The sequence below is a fragment of the Euleptes europaea genome, chromosome 7, assembly GCF_029931775.1.
Source record: "Euleptes europaea isolate rEulEur1 chromosome 7, rEulEur1.hap1, whole genome shotgun sequence".
In the NCBI taxonomy this organism is placed as follows: Eukaryota; Metazoa; Chordata; class Lepidosauria; order Squamata; family Sphaerodactylidae; genus Euleptes; species Euleptes europaea.
Window position 1 is genome coordinate 50846436 of NC_079318.1, and position 22506 is coordinate 50868941.

The 22506-nt window shown below is 42.3% G+C and overlaps 1 protein-coding gene across 1 annotated transcript in view; it reads left to right on the forward strand.

Moving 5' to 3' along the window:
* USH2A (usherin) overlaps positions 1-21810 on the forward strand; it is a 588113-nt gene extending 566303 nt beyond the window's left edge. The window contains exons 65-71 of the mRNA XM_056852957.1: positions 860-1098; positions 3599-3816; positions 8922-9098; positions 10185-10268; positions 13661-13905; positions 21137-21361; positions 21715-21810. Of these exons, the coding sequence (XP_056708935.1) occupies positions 860-1098; positions 3599-3816; positions 8922-9098; positions 10185-10268; positions 13661-13905; positions 21137-21361; positions 21715-21804 (1278 nt within the window). The 3' untranslated portion in view covers positions 21805-21810. The remainder of the gene's footprint in view (positions 1-859; positions 1099-3598; positions 3817-8921; positions 9099-10184; positions 10269-13660; positions 13906-21136; positions 21362-21714) is intronic.
* Positions 21811-22506: the final 696 nt, after the last annotated feature.

Consider the following 22506-nt stretch of genomic DNA (forward strand, 5'->3'; position numbering starts at 1 on the left):
TCGCAGTCGTAAGATATCCAAAAAGTTCTCTATGATTGTTTTCCAAATTCTCTGGTTCTATCCCCAGTAACATAATTTCTGGATTCATTGGAAATTTGATCTTAAGAATCTTTTGCATTTCTTGATGAATCTGTATCCAATATTTTCTCACCTTTTTACAAGTCCACCACAAATGAAAGTAGGTTCCGTCTATCTTTGCATTTCCAGCAGCGGCAAGCATATGTTTTATCTATCTTTTTAATATCCATTGGTGTGATATACCATCTGAAGAATTGTTTGTACCAGTTTTCTCTCAGATTATTACTGGCAGTAAATTTAATTGACTTAGTCCATAGTCTTCCCATTGCTGAATTGTTATCTCTTTTTTAAAAATTTCCATCCATTTAATCATGCATACTTTAACTTGCTCTTGTTCTGTTTCAAATTTGAACAGTAATTTGTAGATTTCCCCCAAAATATGTTCTGTCTCTTTAAGGGGGGGAACATTATTTTTGAATGGACATTAATTAAGATACCTAGTATGATCAAAGATTTTTGTGTTAGCTATTGTATAAAAGCTCAGTATGAGATTCCATGTAGCTGGTAATTGATGTCAAGCAAGATTGAACGGGATTTTCCATAGTTTTACTCTCCATGCAGATTTTTCATACAGTTTATTAGATGGAGACAGGTTTTTCACCCTCCAAAAAAAACGTGCTTCCCTAAGCTGAAGGCTGTTTAGCCTACTTAACTGGACATTAGCTGAAAATGGTAGAATACTTTACCACAGTTTATCCTCCTAAGGATTCTAGGCCCAGAGACTGCTTCATTGAGCTGTTTTTCTATTTCCAACGTGATATGTTGTGTTCTTTCTTATCAGTTGTCTGAGGGGACTGCCACCCAGCAAACAATCCATGGACTTAAGCCATTTACTACCTATTCTGTTGGAGTAGAGGCCTGCACCTGTTTCAATTGCTGCAGCAAAGGACCTGTGGCAGAACTCACCACTCAGCCAGCTCCACCTTCACTACAGCCACCTCCCTATGTACATAGTGTGACCTCAAGGAATGCTTCTTTTAAATGGGATAAACCGCAGGAACCCAATGGCATTGTTCGAAGGTAATGTTAGAAAGATAACTAAGAATGGTGATACTAAAGCAATAATAAAACGTATCTTAACTGGAATGTATAATTGATTTCAACTGGCTCTATTCTATTTAATATGCAGTTGTTTTATGAGATTTCTTTTAAGCTGGTAAATGTTTTATGCTGGGTTTTCATTTTGGGGTGTTTTTGTTGTTGGTGTATTAAAATTAAAAATTTGACTAGATTTTTAATGCTGGGTTTTCTATTGTTAATGACATTCATATTTTGTGTTTTATGTTTTGATTATGTTTTACTTTGGCCTTTTATGAATGGTCTGTTTCTGCTGAATCTACTGCTCTCTAACTGTGCAGTATTTCCAGTCAAATTCTCAGAGTCTCAAAACACTATGCACAGGGGCTTTTTGCCCTGAAGAAATTCTAGAGTATCTTGTGGCCGTGCATTCTGATGAAAATGTGGATCTTCTGAACTATGTGCAAGTCCCTCCCCCTGAAAACACTGCTTTATAATTGGCTGTGGTGCTTTTTAAAAAAATGCATCATCAGCCCCCACCAGCCTCACAGCAGGACTCCTTCATGCAATCCTGGCTGCTGGACTGGGCTGACAAATCATGTGTGTCTAATGTTTAGACAAAACTGTGACAGGTGTGCAAGGAGAGCTACCTGCCACTTTACCTCACTGTACTTCACTTGCTGGGATCCATTACCAGAAGTCAATTGGGAAGAAAAGGCAATGCTGAAATAGGTAGACTGTCATAAGGCAAGATATGGGAGGGAGACGTGGTTTACTGCTATCATCTACTTCCTAAAGAATCCCTAGGATCTTGCATCATCTTTCTTAAGGGTCTCAGGGAAAGAGGGAAAATCTCACTCCCACACCAATTCATGGTTTTTTGTGCCCAACCTACAAGTGAAAAAATTAATTGCTTATAAAACAGGGATGTTATCTGTTATCTCCTTAAAATTTGGAAGGGGTGGATCCCTTGAGTGAGGATCTCTTGAGTGAGGGGTTTACACCCAGAAATGAACTTCTTGTTGAAACTAATGGAGATGACTATCAGGTTTATTTTCTAATATGCTTGCTTTAACTCTGATATTAAAGGAGCAAGTTCAAGTTTTTAAAATTATAGAAGAGCTGATCAAGATCCTTTTATTTTTTGCGGGGTTTTTTGTCCATCTCTAGTAAAGATACCAACAATTTTCAGTGTATGCTGTCAATGCCACTGAATTTTAATTGTATTAGACAAATCAGGAATTAATATTAATAATTTAAGAAAGGTAGAAATATTATTTTTTCCTTACAAAATAACCCCATGTATGTACAAAATTTAGGAATTTGATGCTAGTACTTAGGAATTTCCCCCAAAAAACTTGTGAAAGTTTAGTGCCTATGTTTTTGATGCTGGTTCACAAAACTTTCAGTTGTAGCTTTCTGCTAGCGCAAGAGAAAGAAGGGACCCCCTTTTATCCCTTCGATTCATGGGACCCATGTGGACAAAAGGCCACATGTGATGTACTGAGGAAGAGAATTGAACAGGATTGCCTCTTCTCTATCTTGCCCTAGTGGAAAAGCTGGTAGGATCCAACCCATAGGAACAAGTGCGTAGGAGTTTGAAAGATTATTATTTAGCTGTATGTGTACAGACATAATTGTTTTCAGTGGACCTGTGTGGATAGACAGCCACTTGGGATGGGTCTGCACTGAGAAAGGTAACTGGTCACGTAATATAAATTTCAGTTGTAATTATTTGGCCCTGGCTCTGGCCTGGTGGAATGCTCTGCCTAGTAACGTCACATGAACACATGAAGCTACCTTATACTGAATCCGACCCTTGGTCCATCAAAGTCAGTATTGTCTACTCAGACTGGCAGCAGCCAGGGTCTAAAACAGAGGTCTTTCACATCACCTCTTTGCCTAGTCCCTTTAACTGGAGATCCTGGGGATTGAATCTGGGACCTTCTGCATGCCAAGCAGTTGCACTACCACCGAGCCACGGCCCCTTAAAGAGTTTCACAGGGCCTGCAAGACAGAGGTATTCCTCCAGGCCTACAATTGAGGGCAGCCGGAGGTGATATCTGTGCTGGCCTCCATATTCCCTCCCTCTCGTTTTTTCATCAACTTTGCATTGGCATTGCTTTGAGGGGGTCCTGCCTGCTGACATCCTTTCAACGAGTGCTTATGGTATTGTGCGCCATCTTTAGATATAAGATTATGGTAGTACATTTTTATTGTTTTTAACTTTTTTTATTGACATATTTATACTGAAGTTTTGTCTGATTTTATGGTTGTTACCTGCACTGAGCCTGGCTTCGGCTGGGGAGGGAGGGCTATAAACTGAAATAAATAAATAAATAAATAAATTTGTGGGCATAGAACTAGAATTATAAATGAAGATTTTAGAACTCTGCAGCAATTAAATTGGAGGTAAAGATCCAACAAGGTACGGGTTAGAAACAAAATAACTTGTATTTACTAGGTAATAGTCACTCAGGAAGGCTTCCATCTTTTCTTCCAGGTATGAACTCCACATGTATATGTCCTGCCCTCCCCATTTACAGCGAATAGAAAGGACTTGTAAACCTGGTCCTATTGAAGTGAAGTACACAGGAAATGGCCAGAGTTCCAACGTGAGTGATCTACAGCCTTACACGACATACTCCCTGAGAGTCGTGTCCTACAATTCAGTTGGCAGCAGTACTTCAGAATGGATTACCTTGGTTACCAAAAAAGAGGGTGAGTTCGCAGAGGCGAGCATAAGAAATGAATAATCAGTCATCTAGCCACATTTTATTTGACTTGAGCACCCATTACATAATTAGACTATTTATTCCAGGCTAAATTTAAGTAGACACCTCATTCAGAGATTGATGGGATTTCCAAATCAAACTAGAATCAAAGTGGATACTAAGAAACACGTGCCACTGAAATATATCTGTTTACTCATTCCCCCACACTACTTCCAAACCCTTGTACTGGATCTCAAAGCTCTGTCTCGCTGTAGTAGCCAAGATCGTAGGCATGGGGGTCACCACCTTTCCTAAGGAATGTTTCTTTTTTTGTTTGGTTTGAACCACAGGGTTTTGAACAGAAACTTTCTGATGCATTACCCACTTAGTCTCCTGACTCCCACACCCGAAGTCTAATAGCAATGTGGCCAAATGTACATCCTGTTCTAAATCAATGGTCAGTTCTCCCAGTGGAGGAATGTGAACAGTGGGGTCCCTCATAGATCTGTGTTGGGACTGGTGCTTTTCAACCTGTTTATCGGTGACCTGGAGTTGGGGGTGAACAGTGAAGTGGCCAAGTTTGCAGATGACACCAAATTATTTAGGGTAGTTAAAACAAAATCGGACTGTGAATCCAAAAGGATCTCTCCAAACTGGAAGAATGGGCATTAAAATGGCAAATGAGATTCAATGTGAGCAAGTGTAAAGTGATGCATATTGGGGCAAAAAATCCCAACTTCACATATACACTGATGGGATCTGTGCTGGCAGCGACAGACCTAGAAAGGGATCTTGGGGTGTCATCGAGGCAAATTCCATGCTGGCCATAATTAGACGAGGAACAGAGAATAAAACTGCTGATATTATACTGCCCTTGATCTATGGTGAGACCACACTTGGAATACTGTGTACAGTTCTGGTCACCACACCTAAAAAAGGATATTGCAGAGCTTGAGAAAGTGCAGAAAAGAGCAACCAAAATGATCAGGGGACTAGAGCAACTGCCTATGAGGAGTGATTAAAATGCTTAGGGATGTTTAGCTTGGAAAGAAGGCGCTTAAGGGGAGACATGATAGAGGTCTATAAAATTATGCACGGAATGGAGAGGGTTGACAGGGAGAAGCTTTTCCTCCTCTCTCATAATACTAGAACGCGGGGTCACCTGCTGCAGCTGGAGGGTGAGAGATTCAAAACTGATAAAAGGAATTATTTCTTCACACAACACATCGTTAAATTGTGGAACTCCCTGCCCCAGGATGTGGTGATGGTTGCCAACTTGGAAGGCTTTAAGAGGGGAGTAGACATGTTCATGGAGGAAAGGGGTATTCATGGCTACTATTTATAATGGATACTAGTCATGATGCATACCTATTCACTCCGGGATCAGAGGAGCATGCCGAATATATTAGGTGCTGTGGAACACAGGCATGATTTTGCTGCTGCAGTTGTCTTGTTTGTGGGCTTGCTAGAAGCACCTGGTTGGCCACTGTGTGAACAGACTGCTGGGCTTGATGGGCCTTGGTCTGATCCAGCAGGGCTTTTCTTATCTTCTTATGTTCATCCTGAAGGAGGAAGTTCCACAGCACAGGGCAGCAGCTGAGAAAGCCCTTGCCTGATTCCCCACCTGTCACACTACACTAGAGGGGGCTTCTTTCCTTAAGTCCCTCCAGATCCAGGCTAGCTGATATGGGTTATACTGGAGCAATGTACCCACTCCCAAAAAGATCCTCTCTAATCATTCTATAAGATAAGGCTATGGTTAAGCACAGAATTAAAGCCAAATTAACCATGTTACGGTTATAATTGGACATTTTGCCTTTGAGGACCATTTTTGGCAAAAGCTATATTTTATCTGGGTTACATTACGTAGGTGGACATTTATGCCATTGTTTCTTTATACCGTTCCTATTTTCATTTATAGCTTCACAGTAAAAGTTACTAAAAATTAGTGATCTGAAAAGCTGACTTCTCTGCAGCTTTACCACAATGGTTTTGCAATGAAAAGTTGGCCTCCTAGGAGCCATCATTACAGGTCACACTGATTATATAGTCTAGTTAGTTAATTACTGTATTAATTTATTCAGCTTGTTAACTCCATCAGCCCTTCAAATCTGTTGTGCAGGCACACTGGTTCTTTGTTTCATCTTCCTTGGCATGTTCTGAAACAAGTAATTAAAAAAGAAGAAGTCAGTGTCTTACAAGCTTTCTTCTTTGCTTTAGTGCAGAGCCAAAATCATGACAAATGAGCATACCTGCCCCATGTCCATAAAGTGACTTTCTTCTAGCAATGCATTTGAGGGCCAGTGTTTGATTACTTACTAATGCATTACACTACTGATTGATTATCTGGCAGTGAATTATATCGTATAAGGTGGCTGTTTTGGTAGGTTTTTTTTAAAACTTACTTTGAAAATAATGCTTTGTGTGGAAAAATAAAAAGCATAAAAATGAATGGGTGCCAAAAGGCCATAATTCACTCTCTAAGAAATGTAATTTGGAGAAATGCATATATTCCACTGAATCTTTTAGACTGAATTATGCTACATATTGATTCAATATTAAAAATAGCTTCGCTGTATATTTAATAATATCATTACATTTCTCCAATGTTGTGTGTGTGTTAAGTGCCATCAAGTCAGTTGCAACTCATGGCGACCCTATGAATCAATGTCCTCCAAAGTGTCCTATCCTTAACAACCTTGCTCAGATCTGCAAATTGAGGGCGGTGGCTTCCTTTATAGAGTCAATCCATCTCTTGTTGGGTCTTCCTCTTTTCCTGCTGCCTTCAACTTTCCCTAGCATGATTGTCTTTTCCAGTGACCCTTGTCTTCTCATATGTTAATGTTGTTAAATATATATTATGATAAAATTTTAAAAAAATGATGATAGGACCCAAACTTTAAATGTTGGAGGGTACTCCCATCCCAATTATATGTGGGGAGGGTAAATCCCTAACCATGATGATGATAAAATTGTGTGTGTGTGTGTGTGTGTGTGTTTATGTTGCATCCACACGTAGCTGATTCTCTGTTTCACATTCACTACAAATACAGAGGCATGCCCATAGGCAATGAATCATCCACATGGAAGTTTTCTACACACTTTGTTCTGTCAGCCATCATTCCCCCCTTGCACTTTTCACCTGCCATGCTCCAAAGGGCTTTTTAGAAATCAGTAAATGGTATAGTGTTATAGCATTATAACTCTATAGCAATTATAATTTTTTTAAAAAAAAAGCATTCTAGTCGAAGGATGGGGGAAATGGCAGTTGTGAGAGACTGACAGAATGTGGGACCTTTGAAAACATGTTCTTTTCTGTCAAGCTGACATGATTACATGCTTGGACTACACTCTTTCCAAAATGTTTGTAGCAAAGCAGGTTCAGGAAAAAGTGTGCTGATAATGGGGAAAGGATGATTGGAACAGATGCTCCCCCCCAAAAAAATCTCCAGTTTGAACACCAAAGTGCAAAAAAAAAAAAAAAAAAAACCCTCAGCTGAAGCAGTCTTAGAATACTGTAAGACTCATGTTACTGGGGAAAATAGATTTGGAATTCATGAAAGGAAATTATAATTATTTAAATGTGCTTAAGATTCTTCTTTTCTAAATTCTTTTCTGATCTATCTGTAACTGCTTAGCAAAGAGTCACCATTGATTTTTGTAACATGTAAACATAATCAAACAAAAGGGAGACTGCAACCAAGAAATCAGAAAGAGATTGAGACTAGGAATGACAGCCATAAAGCCTTTGAAATGTGGTGTTGGAGGAGAATTTTACAGATATTATGGACCACCAAAAAGACAAACCAGTGGGTTCTAGATCAAATCAAGCTTGAATTGTCCCTAGAAGCTAAAATGACTAAACTGAGGCTATTGTACTTTGGTCATATTATGAGAAGACGAGAGTCACTGGAAAAGTTGAAGGCAGAAGAAAAAGACGAAGAGCCTCAGGAGCTGGTGCTGCCTCCTTGGCAACATTTTTCTGGTGCAAGGCCTCATGATGGTGTGGATGGGGGCGTTCCCGGGGGTGGAGCTGACTTTAGTCAGCTTCCAAATCCTTTCAGCCTGTGAACGCTCCTTTTTGCAGATGGGTACTTGCACCTGCAAAATAGCTAGCATAGTCCTGCACAACTAGGGTTGCCAACTGCCAGGTAGTAGCAGGAGATCTCCTGCTAATTCAACTAATCTCCAGCCGATAGAGATCAGATCACCTGGAGAAAATGGCCGTTTTGGCATTGAACTCTATGGCATTGAAGTCCCTCCCCTCCTCAAACCCCACCCTCCTCAGGCTCCACCCCAAAAGTCTCCCACAGGTGGCAAAGAAGGACCTGGCAACCCTATGCAAAACTCAGTGGAAGAGTTTCATGGGGTTTTGTGCACATCACCACTTTTCTTTTTTATTTCAGGCTGGAAGCCTCTCAGGAGGCAGCACGGCGGCAACGTCCCCAGGCATCCCTAACTACCCTCCCACTCGGGATTGCTCTGCCCAGTTCCTCTCCTGTCTGCTATGAGGAGATAATAACACAGATTCACATGTGAGAGAGCAAACTGGGACCTGCATAGCATAACTTGGCCATAGAGAAAAGGACAAAATAGCAGGAAAGAAGCCAATAAACAGGATTTTCCAAGAGTCAGGACTACACAAGATAAGCAAAGAATCCAAAAAGTGGGTTCAAGGCACATCACAGGCGTTCTGAGGAGCAGCTGTTGACTGGCTGGCCTTAAGCATCTTTGGAGCTCCTGGGAGTTGGATCCAAAGAGAGCTGGGAAGATCAAGTTGCTTTAGGTCAGCCAGCCTTCTGAGATACCGTGAGTCTGAAAGAGCTTTTGTTGTCTCTGGGTTACTGAACTGATGTTTGAGAAGCATATGGAACACTCTGGGTATAAATGCTCAGTAATATATTAATGTTTCCCTTCTGTTACCAGTTGCAGCAGCCCAGATCCAGACAAATTGTTTCTTCACTGAAATACTAATATAATATTTTTCCACACTGTGACTGATGCAGAAAATGGCTTTAGTGTTTATATTGATGTATTTAATCTCTTAAAGTTAAGGAGGCTTTTTTCAATTTATAAACAAACTCACTGCCCTTTCTTTTCTTTTTTTGCCAGTACCCCAGTACAAAGCTCCATTTACAGTTGTCAGCAATTTATCCACAATCTACCTTGACTGGAGTCACACCTTCCTTCTGAACGGACAGCTGAAGGAATATGTGCTAATGGAGGGAGGGCAGCGCATCTACAGTGGCTTTGACACCTGGCTGTATTTGCCAAGGACATCTGAGAAAAGTCAGTTTGGGTTTCACAGTTCCTTTTTTTAGTATAGTATGTCTGTTATGTATCTCATTTTATTAGTATTTTACAAAACTGGCCCAGCGACTAATACACTGCCATGCAACATCTGGAGGAATGTACAAATTTTGTATGTAACAAAGTGCTGTGCTAATTATATATAGTATATTTATCCCTATTTCAACATTTGAAATGGTAGGAACAATGTAGGTTTTGTATATTCAAGACATTTGGAGAAAACATTGGACAAGAGATAATGCTAAAGGAATAGTACGTAACATTCAGAACGCCAACAGACTATTGCTAGAAGGAAGTTTGAGCCCATAGTCTTTTTCAGTGGAGTGATCTGTGGTCCTTATCTGAATTGGGCACACACAGGAATTTAGGAGAACCTGTAAGTCACATGTAGTTATGTTACATTTGACAAAAGGTGGGAACCCCATACTCAAACTGTGTGCTCTGTAATGTGTGAAGAGGCAGTACACATCCCCTTGGGTAGCATCGAAGCACTGTGGGGAGGTGGTAGAAATTACTTGCAGGGAGGGTCCAGCTGCAACTGCAAGAATGTTATTCTGTAGGGCTGCTGTGTTGCCGCAGGGTGTGTGAGATCTCCTGTCCCCAGTGGGCTTTGCCTGCTGGCACTACAGCAGCTGGCAGGAGAAAGGTTTTTTTAAAAAATCTGCCATTGGCAACAGTGTGATGGCACTTCCCAGAAAACCTGGAAGTGATGTCATAGCTCTCTAGGAATCACTTTCAGCAATTCCTAGAGAGGACTAGGTTTTCCTCATGGTACCTATCAGGAGGCACACACAGGTCTTCCATTGGAAATAATGGTCATTTGCTGCAGCATTTACACAACGGAGAGCCAACTAGGGATGAAAAAGAAGGAACACAAGGTGAACACTTCCTGTTCATGCAGCTGCTCTCATGGGTGATGGATTAGAACTCCAGTTTTAAGATAGGTATTTAGTGAAAAATATCTGTAGTGATATAGAAAAACAAAAACAGAAATATAAGAATAACATACTGTAATTTGATTTTTGTGTAATTTGCTTAGTTTAATCATGCAGGGGTTTTTTTCAGCCTATTTGTTTCAGGTATCATGCACCACTGATGAAGGTAGTGCCATAACACCAGTGATCAAGTACAACACAGCTACAGGTCTTAGTAAGTGCTTAAAGACATGTCCTCATTGTTGTGTCACTGTTAAATAATTGTTTCTAGGAACCATGTTTGAATAGATATACTGGAAACAACCATGTTATGGAAGTCTAATTATGACAGTGTTCTTATTTCTTTTTGGCAATCTTTGATCAAGCAAATAAGCATTTGCTAGTTCCCCCAAATAAGCACAGGGGCTCTGCACAGGGGCTCCTCCTCCCCACCCGAATAAATTCCTGGAGTATTTGAGATTACTCAGAGTAAACTTCTGCTTGCACTAGTGAAAATGGGGAGCATTTGAACCAAGGGGGGAGTGGTCAGTGACGTGTGAGACCTCCCTCCTGAAAATACTGCTTTGTAATTGGCTGTAGTGTTTTTTTTATATAATATGTCACCAGCCCTGTGGTAGGATTCTTTCATTTTAACTGAGTCAAGTAGCCAAGTAGCCTCCCATTTGGGGGATGGTTGAAGAGGACGTTAAATGGAAACTGGAGAAATAAACAGCTGCATAGGTCTTTTGCTATTATTCCAGCATTATATCACTAGCCCTGCACTTGCAAATATGCCTATTCTAAAGAGCAAGTGTTTAAGGGGAGGGCAGCTAAACAGTCCAGCTCTGTTCAATCCAGCTGAGATCTAAAACTGACACACTTGCTGTGAAACTGACAACATAAGCAGCAGTATAGGTCGTTTGTGATTATTTCAGCATTATATTTCTAGTCCTGCACTTGCAAACAAAAACAACAATAACACAACCCTGTTCAATCTGGCCGAAGTCTGAAACTGACCAACACTCACTGTGAAACTGACCAAATAAACAGCCTCATAGTATTCCAGTACTTGCAGACAAAAAAAAGAGATGGCTTCAAGGGGATGGGGTTGGATGAGGGGGAAAGACAAGTGGGAAGGCGAAATGAGAATGGGCATGGGGAGAAAAACCCAAATTGACAAGTATGCACAGGTAGGGCTGTTGGAAAAAAAAATTCAGATTCGGTAGAATCCGACCCGTTTAGATCCAGGAAATGCCGAAGTCCGAACTCCCCCGCTTCGGTTCCGTGGAATTCGGCGCGAGTTTTGAGTTTGGGAACAAAATTCGGCCGAATAACCCGCCCCCCTTCCCGGAGCTCCCAGGAAAGCGGGCGGGTGGCTCTTTGAACTGTTCCGTGCTGCCATGACTGGCAGCGTGGAGCAGTTCAAAGCCCCCCCTGCCCCCCTTCCCGGGACTCCTGGGAAACCAGGCGGTGGTTCTTTAAACTGCTCTGCGCTGCCTGGGCTGGCAGCGCGGAGCACTTTAAAGACCCCCCCGCCCCCCTTCCCGGGGCTCCCTGCCAGCTGGGCGGCGGGACTATTGCAGGGGCAATGGGCTGGGGCGCTGTCACTCCCCCGTCCTGGATGCACCCGCCCGCTTGTCAGCTGGTAGCGGGGCAGTTGCCTCTGAGGCTGATTGCGACGCCGTGGTCACTCGACTCCCTGCCTCTTGGCTGCTTTCCAGCCTCGGCTTCTCCTGGGCTCTCTTCCTGCCGTCGGCCCCACCCTCCGGCGTTGGCGCGTTGGCCGGTCCCTTCCTCTGGGTTCTGCCCGCCGTACTGGGCTTCTTTGAGGGCTGCCTCCTTCCCTGCCGCCAAGCCTGCCAAGGAGGAAAACCCTGCTGGTAAGGGGAGGTTTACCCCATTGCTCCTGGGCCCCTTTGGATCCCTCCCTGTCTCCTGCGTTCTGTTTGTGGTGGTGGGGCTGCTCCAGACCCACCGCCCGCTTTCCCGGGAGTCCCTGGAAGGGGGCGGAGGGGTCCCAGGCATCACGGAGCAGTTTAAAGACACACCGCCCGATTTCCCAGGACTCCCGGGAAAGTGGGCGGTGGGTCTTTAAAGGCGGGAAAAGGCAGGTTTGGGGAACGCTAAACCTGCCGAATTTATTCAGCGATCGCCCGAACTCACCGAATTCGGCTTGTCGTTTTCCCGCCTTTTTTTGAATTTGGTTTGTCCCGAACTGAAAACCGCCAAATCGGAGGATATTCGGCTGTTTTTTCAGTTTGGTCAAACCAAATCGACAGCCCTATGCACAGTACCAGCTTTTGAGGGCAGGAGAGGGCAGGAGAGCCCAGGGCTGCAGCACAAGGGACAGCCCAGGGAAGGACCAGGAATCAGGGCAGCGGTTACTGAAAGTGCCAGAGACCACCAAGAGAAGGCAAGGCCGGAGAGGGCCATGTCCCTGGGTATGAAGGTCTGAGGAAGAGGCAGCCAAGCCAGGGGAGCACAGCACCGAGATGAGGCCAAGAAGGACTCCCTGGGGAGGGTGACCCCAGCTTAAAGGGGCCAGCTCCCGGTCTGAGTCCATGGTCATGCTTTTTACAATTAAAATATACAAAATATAAAATCTCCATATCCAACATCAGTATACTTCCAAATGCCATTTGCTGAAGGAAAAACAGTAGGCAGTGCTGCTGCCTTCAAGCCTCACGTATGCATTTCTGAGGAATCAGCTGCCTACTATTGGTAACTGGATGCTGGACTAGATGGACCATTTGTCTGAGTGTACTAAGCTGTTTTGTGTAAGGGAAAATCAATTAATGAAATTAATTTACATGTGGCCTGACTTCAAAGGTGCTCTGGTGAGGAAACATTTCAATCAAATGTGCTAGCAGAGCATCAAGGATTTTTCTGTAGTCAAAGGTTCTCTTGGATGAGTAGTCTGCGTTGGTTTTCTGCCTATAGGGCCTGGGCTTTCTTCTGTACAGTTGTTTCACTCGTGCTATAAGTCTGTATAGAGAAACCACAGGCAATGTTTATACTCTTGCACAACCAAAGTGTTTGCGTTTTCGACGCAAGCCAGCTATGCCCGCTCTGTCCTGAAGAGACCAATGAAATCCCTTATGGCTTATTCTGATTTCTGACCCCCCCTCCCCTAAAAGCTTCTTTTCCTCAAATCCGCTGTTTTGACTCTTTTAAAGCCCCCTCAAGGGTTCCATTGACCAGAGTCATTGTAGCTTTATTGGCACAAGCACAAGAAAGCTTTTTGCAACATACCCACACCTTTCCTTATAAGCTCCAGATAATTGTTTCAGCTGTTCAAGGTTACTTTGATGAATCTCTCTCCAGTTCCACCCCTCACCCCCTTCACACCTACCCTTCCCTGATAGGTGCCAGTATGTGGTGATTTCCAGCCCAAACAGTGATGCCAGGACTTACAAGCACAATATCTAGAGTGCAGGGAGCTTTATATTCCAGCCCACACTGAACCACTGCAGCACCCTGAACATAAGTGCAAATTGGCACAAAGTGATAGCAACCTGCCACCTGCATCTTCTTAACACTACAGACAATAAAATAACGGGAGTAAATGCACCATAGAACATTTGCTTGCTAAAGTAACTCTCCCCCCCTCCCGCCCGGATTTCACAGGTCCTGTGTTAACAACCCCAGGAGAAAAGGAGGAAGCAGAGAAAAGGCAGGCAGCGTTCTACACAGAGCTCTGGTTTGTGGCACTTATGGCCATCCTAGGCTTGATCCTTCTGGCAGTGTTTCTGTCACTCATTCTGCAAAGGAAAATAAGTAAGCAGCCGTATGCAAGGGAAAGACCGCCTTTAATTCCACTTCAAAAGAGGATGTCACCGATGGTGGTCTACTCACAAGGAGAAACACATATGGTAAGATGCACAGACTATACTTTTTTTTTCCACAGAGGGAATAGCCGTAAACACAGTTTCCATATATATATATGTATGTATATGCATCTGTGTGCACATATAAGACTGTGTGCGTATATACTCATTGATGCAAGCTTCTAAAAAATTGAAAAAGGTAGGAAAGTGCAGACTGTACACCCTCTGGTGACTCAGCAGCAGGTGTGGAAAAAATGCAGCCGCGATCATAGTGGTGATGGAGCTCACCAAGGGTGAAGCCTGGTTCTTCTCCCACATGGCCATGATCCTATATATGTTGGGATTTTGCGGAGGACTTTAAGCAGTATGAACCATTTACAAATGAAATAAGGGCACGATGGGTTTTTACATTTTACGGTGCAATCCTGAGCAGGTCAACTCAGAGGTAAGTCCCAGTGTTCTTAGGACTGCTGCCTTACCTGTGCATGGGTAGAAAGTAGCCATTACATTTGACATGAGCAACAGCTTTATATTGTGTTCCTCTTGTCATGTTTAGAACTAGGTGCTAGACACCCACGCTGTGTGTCTACATCTGCAGCAGCCAGTGATAGAGCAGGGACAGCAAGCTTGTCAAGAGACTTCAACTTGACACTGGGCTGCCATTTTGGGTGTCAACCTCAGGCTGAATGTAATATTTTGTTTCAGCCTAATTCTTGCCAAAAGAAACCAAAGGAAGTGTTTAGAAGTGCTTAATCTGGTTGAACAGCACTTTTGTGAAAATGTTTTTTTGTTCTCCCACGCTCTTGGTGATATTTAACAATTTAACATTTTAAATTGTTTACTGTTTGACAGGTTTTGGCTGGCTTTTAAATCTCAGTCATCATTGCTGCTTTTAATAGGTCATTATTTAGCTGTTTATGCTGCTGTTGTATTATCAAATTTATATTGGCTCTGGTCTATTTTAAAATATTTGTATTTATTTGTTTTCTTCATTTGTACCCCACGTTTCTCCCCCATGGGGACTCAAAGGGTCTTCTCCCCTTCTGCATGTTATCCTCACACAACCCTGTGATATAGGTTAGCCAGAGAGTGTGACCGCCCCAAGGTGATCCAGCGGGCTTCCATGGCAGGATGAGGATTCAAACCGAGGTCGCCCAGATCCTAGCCTGACACTCTAACCACTATACCATGCTATCTGTCATATTTGTACTATTTATTGTGCTGTGAACTGTCTGAAGAACTCTGATTGGAAGGGGGTCTACAAAATATTTTAAACAAATTAATTAAACATTGTTAAATAAAATTAGTAAGCAAAGAGACGCTTCCTCCAGTGACGTGAAACTTGGCGGAGTTATGAAACTGAGGAGAGAAGCAGCACTTTTTATCTGTGCTTCGTGACTTTCTAAAGGGACCTTTAGCAGAATTATATAGCTAGCTATTCTTCAGCTCCCACATGTGCTGTGGGGGTTTCTTCATTCAGATTGAACATCATGCTTGAATGTTTCTGTCATTTCACAGCTTAATCCTTTGTTAAAAACATTTTTAAGAGTATGGCAAGTCGACAATTTGAATTTTTATGTGGACCCTTAAGGACCTGTCATTGCCATGGCTACTCCTTGAGCATTACCGCATTAGGGGGCCAAGCGGGTGCCTTAAAGGAAGATGTCTGCATTTCAGGAATGACCTCAGGAGCTTGGGGGATGCTGCTCTCAGCAACATTTCTATGGCGACTCCGTGTTGATAGTAAAGGCAGAATTAGGGCCTGTTTAAACAGTTTTATTTAGTTTTCTGGAGCTGAACAGCGGGCTTTAAAAATAGGTTGGTTTGCCAGCAAGAATAGAGGAATTGTCACTTGAACCTTAAAAGAAGCTGCCAGTGAAATATTAAGAGTGTTTATTACTAAATATGATTATGAGATGAAATGTGTGAAAAGTACCAAATGGAAAGAAAACCCTGTGAGCGCATCATCTCAGGTATTCCATCACTACAGGTTGATCAGAAGCCTTGTGCCAGGGTGCGGGGGATGAGCCTTAACCCTTTCCCCCCTGGCTTTGCTGTATCACCTGCCAGACTCCATTTACAGATGATACCCATACATTTCCCTTATTGGAGTAAACAGCAGCTCTTTTATTTAAAAAAAAAACCTGGCTAAACAGCCCCCCCAACACCAGGGTCCCACTCTAGATTAGGCTCTTGTCCAGCTCCTGTTAACGTAAATTTAAAGGAGATTCGATCATGGATCACATCTAGTTGAGCACTAGTCATTGAAGTGGAGGTTTAGTTACTGCAAGTAACTCAACTGTGGCTCGATTCCAGTTCCTGACATTGAGCATTCCCCTGCAAGACAAAGAGCATATGCACAAAGAGACTCTTGAGTACCTTGAGTGCTCCCCCCTTGGGTTTTTTTTGGGGGGGGTATAGGTTTATGTATGCACATACAGACATGCACATTGACAGAATATGCATATATACACAAGCATGTATCGAAACATATATGAAATCAGAAATGCCATCGTTGAGGAATGCCAGATAGCTCCTTCAGGCAGAGGGCTTAAAGCGGAAGGGCTACCTCAGTGACGTCTACATCTGCAGTATATTTTTGGACATAATTCAAGGGGCTTCAAAGCCCTTAATGGCTTAGAGCCAGGCACTTGAAGAAGAAATATGCATCAGAGGCTGCTTTCTGGGCGCCTCCTACTTAGAAGATTAGATAGGTGGTGTACCATTGTGGTGATAACACCCAGTTTTCCAAACACACTTTTCCAATGGAACACACTCCCAGGACAGATCCAGGAGGCACCTACATTATCCTTTTTGGTACCAAGTTGCAGTCTTTTTATTCTCTCAGCCTTTAAATTGGTGGCTTCTGCCTTTGTTTTTTTCTTGACCTTTACTGGTTTCCAACTACTTTTAAGCGCTATTCAACTGCTTATGTTGGACCCTAATTTTTGTATTATCTTATATTTAAGAATTTGGGCACTGGTTTATTGTATGTCACTTTGGGTAAAATGTTCATCCCTTCTACTACCTTTTATAATCTCCCAAACCGACTCTTTGCCCTTACGCACTGTTTTGAAAGTCAGCTGGAACATGCAAGTAAGGTCCATATGTGAAAAATCAACTTAAACTTTGTGATTTTACTCCCAGTTTCCTCACCACCCTCTTGTATCCTACCTCAAAGCCTAAATCATAAGCAAAACCAATAATGGCCTTTGACAAGAATGGCAGTAGGAGAAAAATCATCTTAAATGGTTGGCCACTGTGTGAACAGACTGCTGGACTTGATGGGCCTTGGTCTGATCCAGCATGGCTTTCCTTACGTTCGTAAATGTTTCTGTGCATGCACAGTTTTTTATGCATATACGATGAGCAATCTAACCATCATTATGACAGGAATCTTATGGGTAAGGCCATCTTATGTAGGGTGGTTGATGTGCAGCATGAGTACTGATACACATGTCACTTGTTGCTACCCATGTCACATGATAGCTCAATCCAGTCTGTTTAGTTAGGAGTTTAGGAGAAATTCTCCCTCAGGCATGGACTGACAGCAAGACAAGGACTGCTGTTTAAGAATACTTTCCAAATCATTTATGAATGCTATAATATGAGTAGAAAACACAACTGTCAGAAAGGGATGGGTGCATCTCTGCATGCAAATTACAGGCCTTTCCTCTCTTTTATTGAGATGATAATGACAGAGTCACAGCCAGCATTCCTTGATTTCAATTGGTTGGGCCTACCAGATTTTCTGCTGGTGTAAGAGGAATGAGGATGCAAGAGGATGGCCCCTTGAGATCCTTCCGAGAAGTGTGTGCTGAGGCTTGTGAAACCCATGTAGGCAAATAGCCATGCAGGACGGGGGTTTGCAGTGAGGAGGGGATCCAGGCAGAATCGCCTCTCCTGCCTTTTGCACTAGTTGATAATCTGATAGGATCAAATATGATATTCCCTTCAAAATTAGCATATTCTCAAAACCAAACTAATTACCGAAAAAAATGCTTAATATGTTCACAATGTAGATTCAGCTCAGCATTATTTTGTTCCCCCCAGAGGCTGCTGCTTCCTGGAGCCACTTTTCTTGTTTTCCTTTGCCCTCACGCTCATCTTCATTTGTCCATAATGCAGCTGACTCGGATTGGGTGTGGTGAGGCTCATGATTTTTGTTGTTGACATCAAGGACGTCTGTATACAGCATGACATAGGTTGCCACAGCCAATCAGATTAAATGGCCTTGATAGCAAATGAGGCAGAAGACGGGGAAGGGGGCAGCAAAGAAAATGGTACTGAGAAGTAAAAGCCCATGGAAGAAAATGGTGCCCGCAAATATGTTCACAACTGTCAACAGCAGCTGAACTGGAAGGTGCTTTTTGACCCACACAAAATTCAGCTCCACTCTAAGGCCACTCTCCTCCTTTATTTCCAGAGTATTACAGTATTACCCGTCTCCTCCCCCTCCCCCCAACTTTGAGAGGAAATAATATCTTGGAGAAACTAATAACTCCTTTTTTTGCCATTTACAATATTTCTTCTTTAAACGGTGACTTTGCTTATCAAGATTTGCCATATTCTGCTTTTGAAATAAAACGGCACGTTGCAACTTTATTTCTGCTATGACTGTAGATGGCTGGTAGAAATTTAAATGTAAAAAAATAAATACAGAATTCCTAGTTTTGCTTCTCCTTCTTCTTTGGAAGGTTAACTGTCTGATCTGCAGCTCTTTTTTTGTCTACTGTTTTAACTCCTTGTCTTCTTGCCTGTCTTGTTTCCTTCTTTCTTTCCGGCACCTATGATGTTTCAAAAAATGCAGAAACCCTCTTTCCCTGATAATCCCTGCCCTCAGCCTCCTATTGCTACTCTTTTACAAGTCCCTGTCATCTCGTCTTCACAAGTATCAGGGAGCTCAGATAAGGTAAGCCTTTGCAATGCATATGTCTGCATAAACATTTGAGAAAGATATATTCTGAACCGCCTAGGCAACAGCTCTCTCTCTCTGCAATAGATGGAAGGAGTCGTTTGTGTTTTATTATTGCTTTCAAGGTCACACAGCATACGGTAACAGATAATTGTAAGTGCAGGTTTTACACCTAACTCAATTACTTGCTTGAATTTGGAACACACAGCCTCTGCAGTCCCATACAAATGCAAGAGAAACTTGCCTTCGAGAACAACAAATTGGCTTTCAGTTGCCATAAGCCTGCACTTGGAACACCTTTCCATTTCTCTAACTCTGTATAATGGGGCAATTCTCAGTCACCGCTGATCAACATCACTTTACCTGAAGATACTGGAGCTTCACGGGCATCCTCGGAGTTGGTGTGTTGGTCCACTCGGCGCAGACATTTCATTGCAACCTAGCCATACAACAGAACCATTTGTCACGGCAGCCAGGTTATTTGGAGATGTCATTAACACCTTTCTTCCCTTTTTAATCTCAGTTTGAGACGGTCGCTGATACGTCTGAGGCATCAAGCAGTGTTACACTCAAAAGCTATACAATGCACTTTGAGGTAGCTACAGCAGTGTGGCCAAATCAACAATTGCATGGTGCTGGACTCTGTTTGCATGGCAACCTTCTGTGTAATGCATACTTTATTACAATACAACCACTACTACCTGAATGGTAGTAGTGGTTGTATTGTAATAACTGAGTGTATTATAATAAGTGAGAGCTTACCTTTCTGTATTTTGTTGCTTAGGTAGCTAGGTAGGCGAAACTCCCTTTGATTTCTATATTATTGTATGGTATGCAAGAGTAAACCAGGCTAACTGGGTTTCAATGGAAAAACTGTAAAATGTGGGTAGGTGCCAGGTGTCTTAGGAATGCTGATCCCATTAAATCATAAACGAGGCCCTCCTATGTCATAGTAGGTGGCCAGGGAACAGTCACGAAACCTTAGAAAACCAAAATCACAATCGTGGTGGCACTCAAGACATCACAATCGAGGGTCAACCCCTTCCCTTTTTTGTACCCCCCCCCTTTCACCCCTGAAAACAAATGTGGTCTGGGCCCTGGCCTTGAAGCCAGTTCTATCTTATATATGGCAGCATAGCCGCACAGTCTAGTCACTGTGTAACTTGCTACATTAGCACACTTTGCAGTTTACAAACAGGCATCTTAGCGGGTTAGTCTTGTGCAATGTGCCACACAGAGAATGACACTGCAGCAGTTTATTGATCTGTAGAACACTGTGTGTGTGAAACTGAATAAGTGTGTCAAGCATTTGTCCATCCATTCCAATAAGGTCTACTTCAGCTGGCAGCATTTCTCAAGGATATGAGGAAAAAGCTTTTTCCACCTTGTTACCTAGTAACCTTTTACCTAGAGATGCCAGAGATTGAACACAGAAATTTCTGTACCACTGAGCTATGGTCTTTCTCAGTTTGGGGTGTCCTTGGAAGGACATTTACGTTTAATAACAACTGGAAACTTGCAGTCAACAAGTTGGCAACTTCATTCACATCTATAATCTAGCTAACTTTCCATTTTGTTTCTGGCTTTACCTCCCTCCTGAAGAACACAATGGGGACAATCTATATCAAGCTTGTCCAAACTGTGGCCCCTGGGCCACATGCGGCCCAGGACAGCTATGAATGCGGCCCAACACAAAATTGTAAACTTACTTAAAACATTATGAATCAGCTATTGTTATTGTTAGTGTATATAGCGGCCAAAGACAATTCTTCTTCTTCCAATGTGGCCCAGGGAAGCCAAAAGATTGGACACCCCAAATAGTACTGCAACTTGATCACTCAGATTTGCATTTGCTACAGAGCAGTATAGCACTCTATTCTAAAAGTGCTGTGTGACCCAGTCAGAAAGCAGAGGCAAAGCACATAGCTATTGTTAGTTATAATATGTTGGCCAGGGAAAAAAATCCGCAGTTCATCAGTGAATCAATGACTCTGTTCACCTTGAAGGTGTTACACAGAAAAAGAATGTTGTTGGAATGGAATGGCAACTATGCTGGGGGACATGCACAGATTGCATGCTTAACAGGAGATCACCTTGTGAAGGCTATGGTTCCCACAGGGAACAATAGCTGGCAAGAGTGCTAATGATCCCTACCATGTGTGTTTAATGGTATTGTTATTGGCCTTAAACTCTGCTATTAAGATGGGCTACTGCAACATTGCAAAATTAACTCTCATCTGGTCAATGGCCAAGGATGTTTTGCTTTGAAGGAATAGTTTCTTAGCTAAATCTGCAATTTAATGATCCTCTCTTTAGGCAGAATTCCCTAAGAGAACATCTGTGCTGTTTCTATATTCTTAGGGACTGGCAGATACTAAAATTCCAGGACCAGCTTCTCCTATGAGCACTCGTAGCAATCAAAGTGCTTCAGTTCCCCGGGTACCGAGCCAAAGCCAGATACATCGCACTTACTCCCAGGGCTCCTTGCATCGAAGTGTCAGTCAGCTTATTGATGTCTATGACAAGAAGTCTTTAATAGAAGATTCTGTTTGGGATACCATTATCCAAGGCCATGACAGTGGCATGGTAAGTAAATTCCATTGCAGGTCAGACTCCACATCACATTCCCCTCTAACTCTACTTGGCCTGTTTCCTCCTTTTCCTGCAGTTCATGCCTTGCCCAAATATGACTACCTTACAGCAACACACTCAGTTTTTGTGTAACGTGGTACATCTAGTTTTTGAACAACCTACTATTAAGGAAATTAATTTTAAAACACCTTATCTGGCCCTTGATAACTGCAGCTGATGTGATAATTATCAATTGCAGATGGATCATTTAATGTCATTTGTGGGGAGGTAGAGGAAGGAAGGCAACAGACTTCTAACTGGAATATAAAACTTTTTCTCGTTAACCTTCCAATAACTTTTTTTTGTAGTATGTGGATGATGAAGATCTTGTGAGTGCTATTAAAGGCTTCAGTACTGTCACAAAAGAACATACGACGTTTACTGATACACACTTGTGAGTCACATCTCCATAACGACAGGCAAAAGAATATGGATGCTGTTAGTCTCTCATTCCAACTGAATACATTTGCCTTGTTACGCCATCGTGATGCAACATGTGCCTATTGCAGCTTCAGCAGTGTTAATGAATGACTTGTCAGAGGAGCAGCAACTTGAAGTTTTTTTCTTTCATTTCCTTGTTCTTTATTGTAAATATTGTACAGTAGCATTTGTAATGGAATAAGACTTCATTTTATTGCAGCTCTTTTGTAGAATAAATTTATATAGCAAACTATACACACACACACCCCATATTTTTAAAACTACGTTACCCTTGCTAAATTCTTTATACAGTAGTATACTGGGAAATGTTGATTGTACAATATTAAATTAGGCAGTTATTGAACTCCTACCATCAACATTTCGGCTCCATTTAAAGGGCTTAACAGGAACCAATAGGCATTCCTATTACAAGATACAAAAGGGGTCCAGATTCAACATATTAAATGCTGGTGTAGAAAGCCAGGATAGTGGAATGGTCAATAAAGACCCAAGACCTCAGTTTAAATCCTCAATCAATCATGAAGCTCATGGGGTGACCTTAGGTCATCCACTATCTTAACCTACTAGTAGTTTCACAAGAGTGTTATATGGGTAAAATACAGTGGAGAGACAATGTAGTACACTTTGAGCTCCTTGAAAAGGAAAAATAAAGAGCCCAA